The sequence below is a fragment of the Ascaphus truei genome, chromosome 6, assembly GCF_040206685.1.
Source record: "Ascaphus truei isolate aAscTru1 chromosome 6, aAscTru1.hap1, whole genome shotgun sequence".
Lineage (NCBI taxonomy): Eukaryota > Metazoa > Chordata > Amphibia > Anura > Ascaphidae > Ascaphus > Ascaphus truei.
Window position 1 is genome coordinate 48,961,408 of NC_134488.1, and position 20,252 is coordinate 48,981,659.

Sequence of the window (20,252 nt, forward strand, 5' to 3'; positions counted from 1 at the left end):
GTTCGAAACCAAACTAAAGTCTGTGATATCATCAAACGAGGGGAGAAATTAAAATGGCGGTGGGACGGACAGAGCGCCAGAAGAAATGACCATCGTTGGACAAAGATGGAACTGGATATCTAAGAGAGATTAAAATACCAAGACGACCTAAAGGAAGATGGGAGGGTGGGATGAGGAAACGTGGAGAAGAGAGGCTGTAACCGCAGGACCTGGGAGATCACTGGGGAGGCTTCATCCAGCAGTGGGGAGACACGGGCTGGGGAGGATGGGAGGAGACAATGTGTGGGAGCGACGTGGAGAAGAGGCTGTAACCGCAGGACCTGGGAGATCACTGGGGAGGCTTCATCCAGCAGTGGGGAGACACGGGCTGGGGAGGATGGGATGAGGGAATGTGTGGGAGCGACGTTGAGAAGAGAGTCTGTAACCGCAGGACCTGGGAGATCACTGGGGAGTCTGCATCCAGCAGTGGGGAGACACGGGCTGGAGAGGATGGGATGAGGGAATGTGTGGGAGCGACGTGGAGAAGAGGCTGTAACCGCAGGACCTGGGAGATCACTGGGGAGTCTGCATCCAGCAGTGGGGAGACACAGGCTGGGGAGGATGGGAGGAGACAATGTGTGGGAGCGACCTGGAGAAGAGGCTGTAACCGCAGGACCTGGGAGATCATTGGGGAGACTTCATCCAGCAGTGGGAGGTTCGTGCTCATTAAATGAGACACCTTCCTTGATAGATTGTAAATGTGTTAAACTGCTGTAATCTAATCTGAAACACTAAGATTACTATCAATCTGACACAGTGTCAGTCTGGACATCACCCTCCATTGAATGGTAGGTGAATGTGTAAGGCTGACAGAGAGATTTATATATGTGTAAATTGTATTATATTCACACCAGGGAATTTGTGCACCCTGTTTCACTTTATAGTAAATGTAACTATGATACTGTCTTTAGCCAGATTTTAATTGCACTAGTCACATAAGCTCATGCTTTATTTTCACACACTTTTTTCAACAGTCCATGGGACAACTATTACATATATATATATATATATATATATATATATATATATATATATAACAGCTCAAACCCGTTATAGCGCGATCCGCTTATAACGCGGTTTGAGCGTGGACCCCGAATATGAAAAAAAAATGTTTTTACACACACACTGCACACACTCACAACACACTGCACACACACACACTCATAGCCCCCCCCTACCTCTCTACCTTTGGTGTCAGTTGCTGGGGGATCGGAGCGGGGCTGGCGGAGGGGGATCGTGGCAGGGGGGATCGGAGCGGGGCTGGCAGGGGGGGATCAGAGCGGGGCTGGCAGGGGGGGATCAGAGCGGGGCTGGCGGGGGGGGGGATCGGAGCGTGGCTGGCGGGGGGGGGATCAAAGTGTGGCTGGCGGGGGGGGGAAATCGGACTTGGCGGGGGGGATCGATGTGGGGCTGCTAGGGGAAGTGCGAGGGGACGTGTAGGGCTGCTGGGTGACGTGTAGGGCTACCGGCCACCTCATCCCCCCCTCCCGATCGGGCGCGCGGCGGCCATTTAAAAAAAAAAATTAGCGCAACCCCGGTTAAAGCGCGGTTGGACTTACACTGGGGAGTGCTGGCTGTCTCAGAACAGGGAAACTCACAACTGTTTCCTGGACACAAATATACACACAAATATATACACACACAGATAGATATATACACCCACACACACACACAGTTTATAGATAAATAAAGTAAACAAAAAGCAATTGGGAAGCGCTATACAAATGTGCTGTATGTGATAACGTGAACTGGTGCACTAATAATGAATAAATATTGTCATGGAACAAGAATCACATCTCTGTTTCACCCCCCCCCCCCCCCCTTTCCTTTGCAGCTTCTGCTTGTCACTTTCTCATTTCCAGCTGCATGTATTTTGCTCTGTACACACACACAGTGCCTGTGTGTTAGACACAGTGTTGCAATCCCTGTCTCTGCATTATGCCAGTGAGTTGCTACAGCAACCTCAGCCTTTCTATCAGAATGGGCTAGTCTGCTCTCTCCCCCTCTGCCTTGCTGACAGATGGTCTGTCCCCAGGCTATCTTGTTACCCACAATACACTGGTACTTCCTTTTCACATTCAACACTGGCTGAGTGAGTATCTTCTGTAATTTGCTCTACTGGCAGGGCCTCATCCTTTTCACCTTTCCCCACTATCAAGCGCACTCACCATAGAGACATTCTCTCCCAACACCATCATCCACAAGTGCCTTTGTTAATCCATGCTTTTCTCAATAAAGTGAAGAAAGACAAAGAACTGATTGTGCTTGTAAAAGGAATGAGTTGAACCCATCTGGGCTATTCATACTAAACATGACTCTGGCCTCACAATAGTGAAAAGGGAGACCGTGTGTCTTGGAGATATACATACAGAAGCTGCTACTCAAAGACTTTATGCTAACACAGAGCAGTCTCTGCAGACTGACAAGCAGCAGCCTTAGGCTAAGGCCCCGCTCCCTCAGTCAGCGCGCCCGCACTGCAGACAGGCGGGGCGCTGACATACACAGACCGCGATATGCAGTCTGTAGGGAGCGGGAGCCGGGGCTGGAGTGGGAGGGAGGGGGCTGGAGTGGGAGGGAGGGGGCGTGGTTTAAGCGGAGGGACCCGCTACCCCGTCCTGACATCCAAGCTCATGATCTTCTGTTTGAGCCCTTCGGAATCATCTATTTCTTTACAAATATTAACAGCATCCGTATATATTGGTATGTGTAACACACACACACACACACACACACACACACACACACACACACACACACACACACACACACACACACACACACACAGACAGGCACTCACGCTGCTTTCCCTCCACACTTCTCCCCGCTCCCCGAAGCCTCCCCTCATTGGCTCACAGCCACACCACGTGACGCGTCGACGCTAGGGATTACAATTCTCTTGAATCCCCTAGCGGCTGACGCGTCACAGCGTGTAGTGAGCTATGCAGCCAGGGGGGACCGGGACCGGCTCGGGAGGATTCCCCTGCTGGTGGGGAACTCTCGTGTGGCCGCCCGCGCCGCCGGGCGCTGCGGGTCCTAGGCCTTACTAACAACAATCAGCTTGCACTGCACACAGCCTGCAGCAGTACAGCTATCAGTTTACACTGCACACAGCCAGCAAACAACCTTGCACACAAGGCAGCAGCTTTGCAGACAGAACTTGATTGTCTTTTCTCTGTTTGAGTCACCCTCTGCACAGCCCCATAGTGAGGAGCTAACACCTCACCTACCCCCTGCGCACGTCCCCATGGCTAGCACCACCAAGGGCCACGCCACCGGACACCCGCCAGGACACAGGTCAGAGCCACCGGACACCTGCGAGTACAGCTACCCCTACGCTGAACGCTGCAGGACACCGCTCGGCATCATCTGAGACAGTCGCCCATCGCTGACACAGGTAACAGACCGCACGCCACACGCACTGGCTAAAGGCCTACACACACCTACAGCATGGCAGAACTCAGAGCCTCACCAGATACCACGCAGGAGAGTGACCACTCAGACACAGAGACCGCTGCGCAACTGCAACAGGCGCAGGCAGACGCAAGGCCTAAACGGACAGTCACACTGACACAAAATCCCCGCGAAAAATATGAGAATGACATTGAAGCGCACCGTGCTAAACTAGAGAAGGCCTGGGAGGACACTGATCGTGAAATATGTAACGTTGCAAGTACTAGCGATCAGGAGAAACAGATTAGGCAAGCGATAGAGGTCAAGTCACAAACGCTACCAAATGCTGTCACACACATATCTCGCCTGTGTGAAAGTGTGAAAAAATAAAGTGCGCTACTACAATCAATAAAAGTGAGGTGATATAGTGATATACAAAAAAGGGTGACCTTTAAACACGTAGAGTATATGGAGCGTCTGCAGCTGTGGCACCAGGGATGGCTCAAATACCCCCTAATAGCAAACAGAAATACAAAAAACACAGCGCACAACGCTCATAGTGCATTAAAAATTATATTAGTAAACATAAAATAAAGGTGAGTATTAAGCGTACATTTAGATAGAAAAAACAATCATTTCAGGGTTAATGTTACCCAAGCACCAACGGACGCCAAATGAGATGTCGTGGCTCTCTCCTTCTCAATCCCTCAGCCTCGGGGTAGGGCCTGGGTGGTCTTCCGATCGGTTAGCTGTTAGTACAGCCCTCAGCCTCAAGGTAGTACTTAGGAGGTCTCCAGTTCAGCTGAACAGCAGTACAGCCAATTCGCCGTGCCAAGCAACAATGTCTCTCACTGTTCCAGTCTCTGTAACAGCGGAGCACACGCTGTGGGGCGTCTGGATTCGGCGCTTCCGGGTTCGTGACGTCACAAGATCGCGACTGGGCATCGCAAGTCAGCAAAAGCACCGGGCTGGTTCTCACGGGGTGGTTGGTAGTGAGGGTTCACAAGTAGTCTTTAGTCCAACGCGTTTCGAGACCACAGGGGTCTCTTCATCAGGGAAGATGATGAAGAGACCCCTGTGGTCTCGAAAGGCGTTGGACTAAAGACTACTTGTGAACCCTCACTACCAACCACCCCGGTGCTTTTGCTGACTTGCGACGCTCAGTCGCGATCGTGTGATGTCACGAACCCGGAAGCGCCGAATCCAGACGCCCCACAGCGTGTGCTCCGCTGTTACAGAGACTGGAACAGTGAGAGACATTGTTGCTTGGCACGGCGAATTGGCTGTACTGCTGTTCAGTTGAACTGGAGACCTCCTAAGTACTACCTTGAGGCTGAGGGCTGTACTAACAGCTAACCGATCGGAAGACCACCCAGGCCCTACCCCGAGGCTGAGGGATTGAGAAGGAGAGAGCCACGACATCTCATTTGGCGTCCGTTGGTGCTTGGGTAACATTAACCCTGAAATGATTGTTTTTTCTATCTAAATGTACGCTTAATACTCACCTTTATTTTGTGGTTATTAATATAATTTTTAATGCACTATGAGCGTTGTGCGCTGTGTTTTTTTACATATCTCGCCTACCTGAAAAGAATCAACACGGAGGAAACCCTCAGCGAACGCGACCAGCAGGAGGCAACTGACCTGGAGCGCGATGGCTTTGTGCAGACCACTATCACTGAGGCCGAAGACCAGAGAAAAGACCTTTTGCTGGAAACTGCATCACAGCGCTCCAGCACATCCAGGGATTCATCAGGGTCAGCAAGATCAGCGCAATCTAACGTGTTCAGCGCAAGCGCAACCAAGGCGCGAGCCTCCGCAGAGGCCGCACGTGCCAGGGCCGAATATGGTCGGAGAGAGGCAGCCGTAAGGGCAGAAAGAGCACGCATAGAAGAGGATGAGCAGAACGCCGCCAATGCTGCCAATGACGCCGCCGCTGCCACCGCCACCAATGCCGCCCCTGCGCGTAGAAAGGCCGAACTGGACGCGGATCTAGAAGCTCTAAGCAAAGAAGAGGACGCCGCTGCCGCCTTAGCCCAAGCCGAAGTCTTAGAAGCAGCTGCGCGACAGGACGGCGGGGAGCAACCGTACAGACGGATAGCCTCAGAGGATCCAATCCAACGCACTGAAGACTACGTGAGGAGCCTCTTCAGCATAAACACCAGCGCACCATATCAACACGGAGGGAGTGACTCCACAGACACCGAAGACTTGCTAGGTCCACGAGGAGAAGACGCTGCTCCTTCAATGGTACACGCTGCCTGGGATAGCCACAGCCGCAACAGTGATCCATACGCCAGCGCGCACACGGATGCACCACAACAGGCTCGCATTCCAGGTACACTTACACGGGAGAAAACAGCCCCTCACACTGACCAGCAGTCATCACACGTCCACGCCAAGGAAGAGGCGACCGCACGGACCCTGCCAGCAACTACCTCAGAACGTGACCAACACGCCGATGCCTCAGGCCTGACAGACATAGCCAAGTACATGATCCGGCGTGACCTGGTGCAAACAGGACTCACCAACTTTGACGACCGTCCTGAGAACTACTGGACGTGGAAGTTCACGTTCAAGGACGCAATCAACAGCCTGGGCTTCTCAGCAAGGGAAGAGCTCAACCTGCTATCCAAATGGCTGGGAAACGAATCCAGGGAGCACGCGAAGAGACTTCAGACGGCAAACGCAAACCACCCCCAAATAGGTCTTGACCTAGTGTGGGAAAGGCTAGAAGAGTGCTACGGTAGCCCCGAAGCAGTCGAGGATTCGCTCTACAAAAGAGTCGACAGCTTTCCCAAGATCACAGCTAGAGACTACTCGAAGTTATGAGAGCTCGGGGACCTGCTGCAAGAGCTGGAGTTTGCAAGAAAAGACCATTCCTTAACAGGTCTCAACATCCTAGACTCAGCTCGTGGAGTGAGACCCATCCTGGAGAAGCTACCCTACAACCTCCAAGAAAGGTGGATTTCACAAGGCTCCAAATACAAAAGGGAGAAGAAAGTCGCCTTCCCCCCATTCTCATTCTTCTTGAGCTTCATCCGCGAAGCGGCAAGGACAAGAAACGATCCCAGTTTCATCTTGGGTGCGCAAACCACACACAGTGCAAGCAGCCTGAGGAATAAGAGACCAGTGGCGAGATACGGTAACACCCAAACACCCATTTCGGTCCACAGGACGGACGTGTCTCCCACGACCCAAACTACTCCCGATCAGTCGGTCGCCGGAGACGAGGAACCAAGGGACCCACACAGGGAATGTCCCATACACAAGAAGCCACACCCACTTAACAGGTGCTTTGGGTTCAGGATGAAGTCCCTAGAGGAACGCAAGAGGTTACTCGACTCACCTAGCCAGAGACTGTAAAGAAGAAATCAAATGTGCAGTGTACAAAAGTGAAAAGCACGTAACATCTTTACATCCAGAGGCGCTGACACTCCACCAACTCAACAACCCATCCTCCGTAGCGGAGCATGGCGGGGAGAAAGGAGAAGGAGAGCCAACATCTTTCACGTCTCAGCACACCGAGGTTTGCGGAAAAGGAAGTGACAAAAGGTCCTGCTCCAAAATATGCCTTGTCGCAGTGCACACCCAGGGACAACCTGAGGAGGCTATTCGGATGTATGCAATCCTCGACGATCAAAGCAACAGATCATTGGCGAAGACGGAGTTATTCAACTTATTCAACTCACAAGACATTGCCTCACCCTACACCCTCAGAACCTGTGCAGGGTCAACTGAGACAACAGGGAGAAGAGCAAGCGGTTACGTCATACGTTCAGTGGATAACAGAGTGAAGATAGCTCTCCCCACACTCATCGAGTGCAACCACATGGCCACAAACAGGGACGAGATTCCCACACCAGACGTGGCACGTCATCACCCGCACCTCAGAGGAATAGCCAACTACATCCCGCCGGTAGAACAAGGCGCCAAGATCTTGCTGCTGCTCGGTAGGGACATCTTGAGGGTACATAAAGTCCTTAAACAGCATAACGGACCCCACAACGCACCATACGCCCAAAGACTTGACCTAGGATGGGTGATAGTGGGCAACGCGTGCACTGACAAAGGGCACGGACAAGACTATGTTGACGCCCGCAGAACGGTGATAACAGAATTTTGGATACACATCCCTCTCTGAACCATGTCTTGGCCATCTCCAAGTGACAGGAGGGCCAAGTGAATTGAAGAGACAAGGTCATACCCTTGAGATCGACAAGAACATCCTCACATCAGGGGGATGTGACAATGGCCTAGGATGCTTAGTGGTTAAGACAACCAAGGATAATGAGTCGACTCCACTGAAGGAAGAAAGTAACCTCTCGAAGGTGACCGACAAAAGGATCTCCCAAAGGAAAAGAAACAATCAGACAGTTCCTTGGAGAGCAATGACACAGCTGAGACGTACAGCCATTCCTCTCCACAGAGTATCAAGCGATAAGGCAGCAAGCTGTCACGGCTGGTGACAGCTGGCATAGCCGCAAAAGATTGCGCTCTGCAGGTGAAGCCACAGTGGCAAAAAGACTGTCCTCTCACATGTCAAAAAAGAGACAGTCGCAGAAACATTTCACAAAGGAAATTACAAGGACAAAAGAGACTGTTCTTCGTCCTGTCCTAGGAGAAAACAACCTCCTGACGGCAGTCAAAAAAGAGATGCAAAGGCGTATCACCAAAATACGTGGAGACGTTCTCGTGCAAGAGGAATGCACCGAGGACTTAGGGTGCACAGCGTTCCAGACCACAAGGGACGACGACAACCAAACACCATCGATGGGAGATAGAGGATTCCTGATGTTAACGGTCAAGGAGCTCGTCAAAGACAGACCGGGCAGTTGGGTGAACCCGCTACCATTACGTTCACCAAGAAGGTGCCTCCCAAACAATGGAGAACATGCCATCTCTAGGTTCACTTCGCACCTCTGCGACCTACAAAGGGAACCGGAGACCAAAAACAACTTTGTGGCCTTCATCCAGAAGATATTCCTTACCGGCCACGCAAAGCCAGCACCTCTAATAAAGAAAGGTGAAGAATGGTGGTACCTCCAATCATCTGGGGTCTACCACCCTCAGGAACCCGATCAAATCCGTGTAGTGTTCAGCCCCAGTGCTCAGCTCCAGGGAGTCTCCCCAAACGACGCCCTCTTTACTGGACTAGATTCGACAACTAGTCTTCCATCTCCTTCTGCCAAACGCCAGGTGTTAGAGTGACAGGCTGCCACAACTGGCATACCTACAAGGGGATGCACTCCGTAGGTAAAACTACAGAGACAAAAGGACTGTTCTTCCATAAGTTCAAAAGGAAACAGTGCCAGAGACTTTCACCAAGAGAGACACTGTGGTGCACCCAGCTAACCTGGAGCGGTGCATCCACTTTGCATCCTTTGCCCAAGAACCTTGGCCAAGGGACTTTGAAGCCAGTGATGCCAGCCGGTATCACATCGCTATGTGGACATGGACTTTTGCATTGTTATATTATGTTTGCATTGCACATATGTTCCACATACTTTATTATAGTGGTATCTCCAGATACCAGACGGGAGTGTCATGGAACAAGAATCACATCTCTGTTTCACCCCCCCCCCCTTTCCTTTGCAGCTTCTGCTTGTCAGTTTTTCAGTTCCAGCTGCATGTATTTTGCTCTGTACACTCACAGTGCCTGTGTGTTAGACACAGTGTTGCAATCCCTGTCTCTGCATTATGCCAGTGAGTTGCTACAGCAACCTCAGCTTTTCTATCAGAATGGGCTAGTCTGCTCTCTCCCCCTCTGCCTTGCTGACAGATGGTCTGTCCCCAGGCTATCTTGTTACCCACAATACACTGGCACTTCCTTTTCACATTCAACACGGAGATCAGGTACAATGTGGCAGTGCGTGGGGGGGGGGGCACGGAGATCAGGTACAGTGGCAGTGTGTGGAGGGGTCACCACGGAGATCAGGTACAATGTGGCAGTGCATTGGGGGGCGTCGCCACAGAGATCAGGTACAGTGGCAGTGTGTGGAGGGGTCGCCACGGAGATCAGGTACAATGTGGCAGTGCGTGGGGGGCGCCACGGAGATCAGGTACAGTGGCAGTGCGTGGGGGGGTCGCCACAGAGATCAGGTACAGTGGCAGTGCGTGGGGGGGTCGCCACAGAGATCAGGTACAGTGGCAGTGTGTGGAGGGGTCGCCACGGATGTCAGGTACCATGGCAGTGCGTGGGGGGTCACCACAGAGATCATGTATAGTGGCAGTGTGTGTGGGGATCGCCACGGAGATCAGGTACAGTGGCAGTGCGTGGGGGGCTCGCCACAGAGATCAGGTACAGGGGGGGGGGCACGGAGATCAGGTACAGTGGCAGTGCGTGGGGGGGTCGCCACGGAGATCAGGTACAATGTGGCAGTGCGTGGGGGGGGGGCGCCACGGAGATCAGGTACAGTGGCAGTGCGTGGAGGGTTCGTGTTCCCCTCCCCGTGTCCCCCGCTTTCCTGCGTACATCACACCCTCGTCGCGCACACACGTTTTTACCACAATATATATATATAAATTTATTCAAAACCATACGCTGTACCTACAATTCCACGGGTCGCGGTATCTGCGTCTTATTAACCCCTGCAGCGCTGGCAGGGCCAGCTACATATTGTACATGACAGTGCTAATTCCCGGGCACACCGGCTATGATATCCCGAGACGATATATGTTATAGAACTTATATGGCATGGAACGGCGGTTCATGGTGAGAGAGGCTGCGGTGTGCGGAGATTCCGCCCCCGGATCACCCGGAGCGGCACGTCCTTTTCCTGCGGGGGGGGGGGGGGGGAGTTATAAATAACGGGGTAAGGGGCAGGATCGTGCTTTACTAAAAATACCCTTATATAAAAGGATAATCAGCGCCCGCCGGCGCACTGCGGTTGAGACCACGGAGTTATGTAGGGCGAGAGCCACGTGTGGTGGCATTATTTGTGCACAGATCTGCAGAGCATTTAACACCCATCATGCTCCGGGCCTGCAGAGCACCAGTCCATGAAGCAGCACAGGCCTGCAGAGCATTGCACCCTGGCAGGAGTTCTGCTGCAGGGTAAACTCCCTGGGACCCTTGTCAGGTCCTTGTGGGTCCTCTGGAGGCGCGTGGGGAGGAGCCTGAGCCGCAGGGGGCGTGTCCTGCACAAGGTCACAACTGGAGCTGAAAAATCACAAGAGGAGGAGAGAAGATTAAAGGTCGAGAGAGATGGATACTGTCCTCCCCCTCAGACACGCACACCGCGGGCAGTGCCAGCCTCCCCCTCACACACCGCGGGCAGTGCCAGCCTCCCCCTCACACACGCACACCGCGGGCAGTGCCAGCCTCCCCCTCACACACACACCGCGGGCAGTGCCAGCCTCCCCATCACACACGCACACCGCGGGCAGTGCCAGCCTCCCCATCACACACACATCGCGGGTAGTGCCAGCCTCCCTCTCACACACACATCGCGGGTAGTGCCAGCCTTCCCCTCACACACCGCAGGTAGTGCCAGCCTCCACCCCTCACACACACACCACGGGTAGTGCCAGCCTCCCCCTCACACACACACCACTGGTAGTGCCAGCCTCCCCCTCACAAACACCACGGGTAATGCCAGCCTCCCACACACACCGCGGGCAGTGCCAGCCTCCCCCTCACACACCGCGGGTAGTGCCAGCCTCCCCCTCACACACCGCGGGCAGTGCCAGCCTCCCCCTCACACACAGGAAGGGGAGGAGCTGTGAGCCAAGATGGCGGCAGATCCTGGAGGAGGGAGAGGAGTGGGAACCAGGTCTCAAGCTAATCTGAATGCGGATAAGAAAGTTTCCCTGGAAGCTAAAGTGCAGAAATGTTTGCAAAAGAAAGAGTCAGAAAATATGGAAAAAGAGATGAATGAATATGTTGGGCAGAAAGAATCTGAGATGGAGAATACTGAAAGTCCGGCTCAGAACCAGACGGGTAAGAGAACTGCGGCTAAAACCAGCTCAAGGTCTAATGAAGCCAAGAGTAAAAGGCAGGCAGAACATGAGAAAAGGAGACTTGGGGTCACAGAAATTGTTATCCCACAAATTAGCAAGGACATACACACATGCACAGGCAAATACAGCTACACCTGAGACAGAGACCCTGCAAGCAACTGCACCTGACGCAGTGACCCCGCAAGCAACTGCACCTGACGCAGTGACCCCGCAAACAACTGTACCTGACGCAGTAACCCCGCAAACAACTGTACCTGACGCAGTGACCCTGCATATAGCTGCACCGGAGACAGAGAAACTGCATACAACTGTACCTGATACAGAGACACTACAAGCAGCTGAATGTTGCAGACAGGTGCAGGAATTAGCAGCCACACCCAAGTCAGACAAACAGCAAACAGCCCAGGCTGAGAGCCTGAATGATGCTGGCAATACACCTGAGACAGAGCAGCAAACAGCCCAGGCACAGGAAGAAGTGTCTGAAATAGAAATGGCTGAAGCAGTAGAGGCTTTTGAGGTGCAAGAAATGGAGATTCCTAAAGTGGGAGAGAAATCCATACAGCCTGCAGCAGCATCAAAGCACTTAACAGAAACAGGAGCGGCAAAAGCAAAGTCCTTAGCTGAAGCAGGAACGGCAGCAAAACCAACAGGAGCGGCTGAGCCAGCTCCCCCCCAGCAGTCAGCATGGAATACAAGACACCCAGGTACATCTTATATTTCATTTGATGATGCCAGTAAGTGCAGGAACGTAGTCAGACTGCATTATTGTGGGGATATGGTTCCTATACCGGACAGATTTGTTGTAGGAAAGGACTTGATCAAAGTTTCTCTTGGCTTCCAACCCAGTGAAGTGTATGCTTTGTTACATGCTCCTAATAGCAGGAACTACGAAGTCAGCTTTAAGACACCAGAAGGGCTAGAAAAATTCTGGTTTCGTTACAGAGAAGTGAAGGATAATCCAGAATGGGAATTCTTTAAAGTTATCCAGGTTTCTCGCCCTGTGACCGTGGAAGTGAATATTATCTTTGATATTGAGACTGTAGCGGTAGAAGATATATGTTTTTGGCTGCAAAGACAGTGCGATGTTCAGTCCGGTCCAGTGAAAAGTATGGATGCTGAAGGTTTCTGGAATGGGGGCTACAAGTTTAAAGTTAAACTCAGATACACACACAATGTGGCATGTCACCTCCCAAACGCCATATATATAGGAAGGGACCGCGGGCGATGTTTTTATTGGGGACAGCCTAAAAAATGTTTTAAATGTGATTCCCCCAGGCACTTAAGCTCAGCATGTGACAAAATCAGGTGCACTTTATGTGGTTCTATTGGTCATCACAGCTCTGAGTGTGACAAGGACATTGTCTGCAACCTGTGCTATAAATGTGGTCATTCCTTTAAAGTTTGCCCAGAAGCCGAGCACAACCATTATACGCAGAATGAAATGTCTCGTGTACAGAATACAGCATCTCCTTGTGATAAAGAGAATACCACAGAGTCATCAGAAAGTCTTCAACTTACACCTGTAGAAGAGGTTTTAAAATCTCTGGGTCTGACATATACACTTCCAGCCCAAAGGGGGTCAGACGGAGAACACAGGAGCGATCTGAGCAAAGATGGTGGCGAGTCCCGCAAAGATGGCGGCAAACCCTGCAAGGATGGCGGCGAACCCTGCAAGGATGGCGGCGAACCCTGTAAGGATGGCAGCGAACCCTGCAAAGATGGCAGCGAACCCTGCAAAATGGCGACGAACCCTGCAAAGATGGCAGCAAACCCTGCAAAGATGGCGACGAACCCTGCAAAGATGGTGGCGAACCCCGCAAGGATGGTAATAATGAATGGGAAACAATAACAAGTAAAAACAGGACTGCCCAAACCAGCTCAGCTAGAAAGAAAACTACAGAAACTGTCCAAGAAGAGATCTCGCTGCATAATGCCTATGAGGTATTGGAGGAAAAGAGTTGGGGTGAAAAGATGGATGACGCAGACCCCGATATGTCGGACAGTCAGACCTCGCAGCAGTCTGGATCTATTCAGGACATTGAGATGGCCGGACCATCGAATAAGAGAAATCTGCCATCTGAGAGTAGCCCCGGGAAAAAGAAAATGGTCAAAAAGAAAAATGGTGCTAAAAAGAAAAAAAAAGGGTGGTGGTGATTCACTAAATGTGCCAAAGTGCCCCTCTCCGCTGAAAGTGGCAACTAATTAATGTGAATAGTTTTAAGGGGAAAAGATACAGACTCAAGTCTTTTCTAGTCTAAAGGACATTAAGAATTAGATTTTCTTTTTGCAGGAAATTTGCTAGTTTACTTAGATAAATAAATCAATCAGTAAAGTGTATATAGCAGGGGGAATCTGAGAGGTTGGAGAGAGGCGTTTAGATATCTTTGAAAAGGGAATCTCTGTAAGATAAATGTATTGTTTATGTGATTCTCCGGATGCTATTCTGTAAGTATTGTGTGTATTTGTAAATATTTGTATTTTGTATTTAAAATAAAAAAGATCCCCCTCACACACCGCGGGTAGTGCCAGCCTCCCCCTCACACACCGCGGGTAGTGCCAGCCTCCCCCTCACACACCGCGGGTAGTGCCAGCCTCCCCCCTCACACACACACTACGGGTAGTGCCAGCCTCCCCCTCACAAACACCGCGGGCAGTGCCAGCCTCCCCCTCACAAACACCGCGGGTAGTGCCAGCCTCCCCCTCACAAACACCGCGGGCAGTGCCAGCCTCCCCCTCACAAACACCGCGGGTAGTGCCAGCCTCCCCCTCACAAACACCGTGGGTAGTGCCAGCCTCCCCCTCACACACACTGCGGGTAATGCCAGCCTTCCCCTCACACTCACTGTCATGGAACATAAATACCCCTGTCTGCCTTTTCTGTTCAGCCCCCCTCTCCCTTGGCAGTTCTGCATGCTAGCTGTACGTGGATTTACTTTCCTTGCAGTTTACTCCCAGTGCAGATGGAATGGATACATTAAGTAGCCTTTTTCCTTCCAAGCTGTCACACCCCTGGTTGCTCTGGCAACATCTCCAGTCCTCCAGTTAATGGACTTTCCCATTTTCTCCCGTCTTTTTGCTGACAGTAGTGCAGTCTCACTCCATTTTAGTGTGACCCTTGCCCCTCACTTCCTTTTCCACCATTACCTCTGGATGAGTGAGCACTGCTCTAAACTCCTGTATGGTAGGATTATCTTTTCACCTGCCTTTAACTACCAAGCACACACAGAGATACATTATCCCTACATCTACATCTCTACACAAGTGACTGTTTTTTCACCTGCTTCCCACAAATAAAGTAAAGAAAAGAAACAGACCTTGTCGTGCTTGGAAAAGAGGGCCGAGTTGACACTATCTGGGCTAAATCATCTTGCGTATGACCCTGGCTTACAGAATACTCACCACGGTAGTGCCAGCCTCCCCCTCACACACATACCACGGGTAGTGCCAGCCACCCCCCCTCTCACACACACTACGGGTAGGGCCAGCATCCCCCTCAAACACACACCGGGCAGTGCCAGCCTCCCCCTCACACACTCACACCACGGGTAGTGCCAGCCTCCCCCTCACACACACCATAGGTAGTGCCAGCCTCCCCCTCACACACACTCACACCACGGGTAGTGCCAGCCTCCCCCTCACACACACACCACGGGTAGTGCCAGCCTCCCCCTCACACACACTCACACCACGGGTAGTGCCAGCCTCCCCCTCACACACCGCGGGTAGTGCCAGCCTCCCCTCACACACACACACCACGGGTAGTGCCCTCCTCCCCCTCACACACACACCGCGGGTAGTGCCAGCCTCACCTTCATCACCCCATAGATCCAGTCCAGGTACGAGGTCACCTTGGTATACACCCCGACTTTGCCTTGGCGCCCACAGCCGTCCCCCCAACTCACGATGCCAACCTGATCCCAGCGGGAGCTGTCCCCGAGCCACACCAAGGGCCCCCCACTGTCACCCTGTGGGCAGAGAGAGGGCGTATCAGGAGGGCAAGTAGTGACCCAGAGGGACGTGGCCCTTACCACGGCCCTATTACCTCATTAAGAGCTAATTAACCCCTATAAACAGAAGTCTTATTAATCCCTTATGGCCCTATTACCTCAGTACGGCTCTTTTAACCCTTTAGGACCCTATTAACACCGTTTGACCCTTTATAACCCACTAACATTATATGCTGCTATTAAAGCACTTTGGGCCTTTTAACCCTTTATGGAGCCTGTGGCAGCCAAGGAGTTAAAAAGCGATTTTTGTCTCCCCTTATAATGGGACAGATCGGATATTCCCATTGAGATGTAAAGTGCCGCGTAGAGATTAGCGGGACGGCCCTAACCCGTCTCCCCCCTGCCCTCCCACGAAAAACCGCCACGGACCGGACGTTCAATGGGGTAATAATCCGAACCGGTCCCAAAATCTTTTTCTTTCTTATTAACTAGGTTTGAAGCCGGGGCCTCCGGCTGAACCCCACTAATTCCCGCTGCGGGGACCCCCTGATTCCGGAGACACACACCTCCGTATCTCTCTGCAGTTTCAATGTTCAGGTCCCGGTTTCCTATTGGTCCACGTGACCGGGACATTTTAAACCTATAAATTTATACGCGATACCGGCAGCCCCTACGGAGGAGTGTACCTCGGGAATCAGGGGGTCCCCGGAGCTGGAATGAAGGGGGCTCCGCTCTGGAGACCCCCTGCTTCAAACCTATAAAAAGAAATAAACGGGGACGTTTTTAGCCGCCGTTATGCGGAAATCCCCGGGTGACCTCTAGTGCCGGGGTCAACCGGAGCCAATCAGAGAGCTCCCAGCCTGAAAAGGCCAAGCAGTGATGTCATACGGAGCAGAATGGAGCATTGTGATTGGGCCATTCCGTGGTACCGGAGGAGTTAGAGGTATACCTGGCAGGTGTCCACGCCACCCGTAATGCGCCCGGCACACATCATGGTGCTGTGGATCTGGCCCGTGTATTCCTGGCTACAGATCTCGTTGGAGATGAGGTTAATGGCAACTTCCTGGAGCTGAGAGGCCAGGGCTGAGGGGAGGGGGAGGAGGGAAGGAGGAAGGGGGGGAAGGAGGGAGGGGGGGAAGGAGGGAGGGGGGGAAGGAGGGAGGGGGGGAAGGAGGGAGGGGGGGAAGGAGGGAGGGGGGAAAGGAAGGAGGGGGGGGAAAGGAGGGAGGGGGAAGGAGGGAAGGAAGAAGGGGGGGAGGAAGGAAGGGGGGGAAGGAAGGAAGGGGGGGAAGGAAGGAAGGGGGGGAAGGAAGGAAGGGGGGGAAGGGGGAGGGGGGGAGGAGGAGGGAGGAGGGGGGGAAGGAGGGAGGAGGGGGGAAAGGAGGGGGAAGGAGGGAGGAAGGGGGGGAAGGAGGGAGGAAGGGGGGGAAGGAGGGAGGAAGGGGGGGAAGGAGGGAGGAGGGGGGGAAGGAGGGGGGAAATAGGGAGGAGGGGGGGAAAGGAGGGAGGAGGGGGGGAAAGGAGGGAGGAGGGGGGAAGGAGGGAGGGGGGGAAAGGAGGGACGAGGGGGGAAGGAGGGAGGGGGGAATGCAGGGAGGGGAGTGGGGGAGGGAGATAGTGGGGAAAGAGGAAGGAGGGGAGAGGGTGATAGAGAAGGAGAGGGAGTGAAGTCAGTGAGAGAAAGATATGTGGTTAGTGATACATTGGGTAGCGATACGTCATAGTGATATAACGTTGCAGCAATTATATACACTGTGGCAGCGATATTACAGGGTAGTGATATTATCTTGGCAGCGATATATACCGTGAGAGCAATAGTATGTGGTAGTGATATTACGTGGCAGTGATATTTACTGTGGCAGCGATAGCTACGTGGCAGGGCTTTCCCTTTCTGTATTCTCATTGCTTACTTCCTCCCTCCGCGGTGTACCCCCAGCCCGTCACCCACAGCTTGGCATCATCCGGCACGATTGTATCGAACCCCGGCATGCAGACTGGCAGCAGTGAGGCTGGAGAAGGGGGAGAGAGGAGAGGCCTCTGTGAGAACAGGGAGGGGGGGGAGAGGCCTCTGTGAGAACAGGGAGGGGGGGGAAGAGGCCTCTGTGAGAACAGGGGGGGGAGGGAGAGGCCTCCGTGAGAACAGGGGGGGGGGGAGAGGCCTCCGTGAGAACAGGGGGGGGAGAGGCCTCCGTGAGAACGGGGGGGGGGAGGGGAGAGGCCTCCGTGAAAACGGGGGGGAGAGGCCTCCGTGAGAACAGGGAGTGGGGAGAGGCCTCCGTGAGAACAGGGGGGGGGGGAGAGAGGCCTCCTTGAGAACAGGGGGGGGGGGAGAGGCCTCCGTGAGAACAGGGGGGGGGGGGAGAGGCCTCCGTGAGAACAGGGGGGGGGGGGGGAGAGGCCTCCTTGAGAACAGGGGGGGGGGGAAGAGGCCTCCGTGAGAACAGGGGGGGGGGAGAGGCCTCCGTGAGAACAGGGGGGGGGGGAGAGGCCTCCGTGAGAACAGGGGGGGGAGAGGCCTCTGTGAGAACAGGGGGGGGGAGAGGCCTCCGTGAGAACAGGGGGGGGGGGGGAGAGGCCTCCGTGAGAACAGGGGGGGGGGGGAGAGGCCTCCGTGAGAACAGGGGGGGGGGAGAGGCCTCCGTGAGAACAGGGGGGGGAGAGGCCTCCGTGAGAACAGGGGGGGGGGGAGAGGCCTCCGTGAGAACAGGGGGGGGGAGAGGCCTCCGTGAGAACAGGGGGGGGAGAGGCCTCCGTGAGAACAGGGGGGGGGGGGGGAGAGGCCTCCGTGAGAACAGGGGGGGGAGAGGCCTCCGTGAGAACAGGGGGGGGGGGAGAGGCCTCCGTGAGAACAGGGGGGGGGAGAGGCCTCCGTGAGAACAGGGGGGGGGAGAGGCCTCCGTGAGAACAGGGGGGGGGGGGGAGAGGCCTCCGTGAGAACAGGGGGGGGGAGAGGCCTCCGTGAGAACAGGGGGGGGAGAGGCCTCCGTGAGAACAGGGGGGGGGGGGAGAGGCCTCCGTGAGAACTTTTCATTTCTTGTATAGGGCGTCCCTGATACTGTATGGGGGGGGGGGGGGGGAGTCCCATGATACTATATGGGGGTGGTCCCATAATGCTATATGGGTGGGTTTCATGATACTGTATAGGGGGGTCCCATGATACTGTATGGGGAGGGGGTCCCATGATACTGTATAGGGGGGTCCCATGATACTATATAGGGGGGTCCCATGATACTGTATAGAGGGGTCCCATGATACTGTATGGTTGGGTCCCATGATACTATATAGGGGGGTCCCATGATACTGTATAGGGGGGTCCCATGATACTGTATTGAGGGGTCCCATGATACTATATAGGGGGGTCCCATGATACTGTATAGAGGGGTCCCATGATACTGTATAGGGGGGTCCCATGATACTGTATTGAGGGGTCCCATGATACTATATAGGGGGGGGTCCCATGATACTGTATAGAGGGGTCCCATGATACTATATAGGGGGGGTCCCATGATACTGTATAGAGGGGTCCCATGATACTGTATAGGGGGTCCCATGATACTGTGTATTGAGGGGGTCCCATGAGAGTGTACGGGGACGGGACTTGGTGGCATGGTGTAGAGCAGTACTGAGCCTCACCTGACAGGCTGAGATCAGCCTTGAGTCTGAGCAGAGCGATGTCGTGCTGTTTCTCAGCCACGTACAGGGAGTGCACGAAGATCTTGTCCACGAAGGAGGCGAAGGTGAACGTGAGGCTGGAGACCCCCGCCTGGACACGCCAGCGGTCAACCTGCTTCTGACCCCTGGAGACATGGGGACGAGGGTGAAACCTTGAGGGCTGGTGTGAGGTAGGGTTACCTATACCTCTAGGACTACTGTGTCAGTGCAGCACATACAGTGTAACCTCCAGGAATAATGCTCTGTGTGTGCTGTGCGTGTGCTCTGTGCGTGTGCTCTGTACATGCTATGCGTGTGCTCTGCGTGTGCTGTGCGTGTGTTCTGTACATGCGGTGCGTGTGCTCTGCATGTGCTGTGCGTGTGTTCTGTACATGCTGTGCGTGTGCTCTGTGCGTGTGCTCTGTGCGTGCGCTCTGTACATGCTATGCGTGTGCTCTGCGTGTGCTGTGCGTGTGCTCTGTACATGCTGTGTGTGCTCTGTACATGCTGTGTGTGCTCTGTACATGCTGTGCATGTGCTGTGCGTGTGCTCTGTACATGCTATGCGTGTGCTCTGCATGTGCTGTGCGTTTGCTCTGTACATGCTGTGCGTGTGCTCTGTGTGTGCTGTGCGTGTGCTCTGCGTGTGCTGTGCGTGTGCTCTGTACATGCTGTGTGTGCTCTGTACATGCTGTGCATGTGCTGTGCGTGTGCTCTGTACATGCTATGCGTGTGCTCTGCACGTGCTGTGCGTTTGCTCTGTACATGCTGTGCGTGTGCTCTGTACATGCTATGCGTGTGCTCTGCATGTGCTGTGCGTTTGCTCTGTACATGCTGTGCGTGTGTTCTGTACATGCTGTGCGTGTGCTCTGTGCGTGTGCTCTGTGCGTGCGCTCTGTACATGCTATGCGTGTGCTCTGCGTGTGCTGTGCGTGTGCTCTGTACATGCTGTGTGTGCTCTGTACATGCTGTGCATGTGCTGTGCGTGTGCTCTGTACATGCTATGCGTGTGCTCTGCATGTGCTGTGCGTTTGCTCTGTACATGCTGTGCGTGTGCTCTGTGTGTGCTGTGCGTGTGCTCTGCGTGTGCTGTGCGTGTGCTCTGTACATGCTGTGTGTGCTCTGTACATGCTGTGCATGTGCTGTGCGTGTGCTCTGTACATGCTATGCGTGTGCTCTGCATGTGCTGTGCGTTTGCTCTGTACATGCTGTGCGTGTGCTCTGTACATGCTATGCGTGTGCTCTGCATGTGCTGTGCGTTTGC

General features: G+C 53.7%; 2 protein-coding genes across 2 annotated transcripts in view; one reads left to right on the forward strand and one right to left on the reverse strand.

Moving 5' to 3' along the window:
* SCN2B (sodium voltage-gated channel beta subunit 2) overlaps window positions 1-11,251 on the forward strand; it is an 84,535-nt gene extending 73,284 nt beyond the window's left edge. The window contains exon 5 of the mRNA XM_075604216.1: window positions 11,140-11,251. Within this exon, the coding sequence (XP_075460331.1) occupies window positions 11,140-11,157 (18 nt within the window). The 3' untranslated portion in view covers window positions 11,158-11,251. The remainder of the gene's footprint in view (window positions 1-11,139) is intronic.
* The window catches only part of LOC142497007 (transmembrane protease serine 4-like), a 52,245-nt gene continuing 41,933 nt past the window's right edge, over window positions 9,941-20,252 (reverse strand). The window contains exons 9-13 of the mRNA XM_075604213.1: window positions 18,972-19,135; window positions 17,249-17,347; window positions 16,288-16,421; window positions 15,201-15,356; window positions 9,941-10,591 (exon numbers count right to left, since the gene is read on the reverse strand). Coding sequence (XP_075460328.1) covers window positions 10,580-10,591; window positions 15,201-15,356; window positions 16,288-16,421; window positions 17,249-17,347; window positions 18,972-19,135 — 565 coding nt within the window. The 3' untranslated portion in view covers window positions 9,941-10,579. The remainder of the gene's footprint in view (window positions 10,592-15,200; window positions 15,357-16,287; window positions 16,422-17,248; window positions 17,348-18,971; window positions 19,136-20,252) is intronic.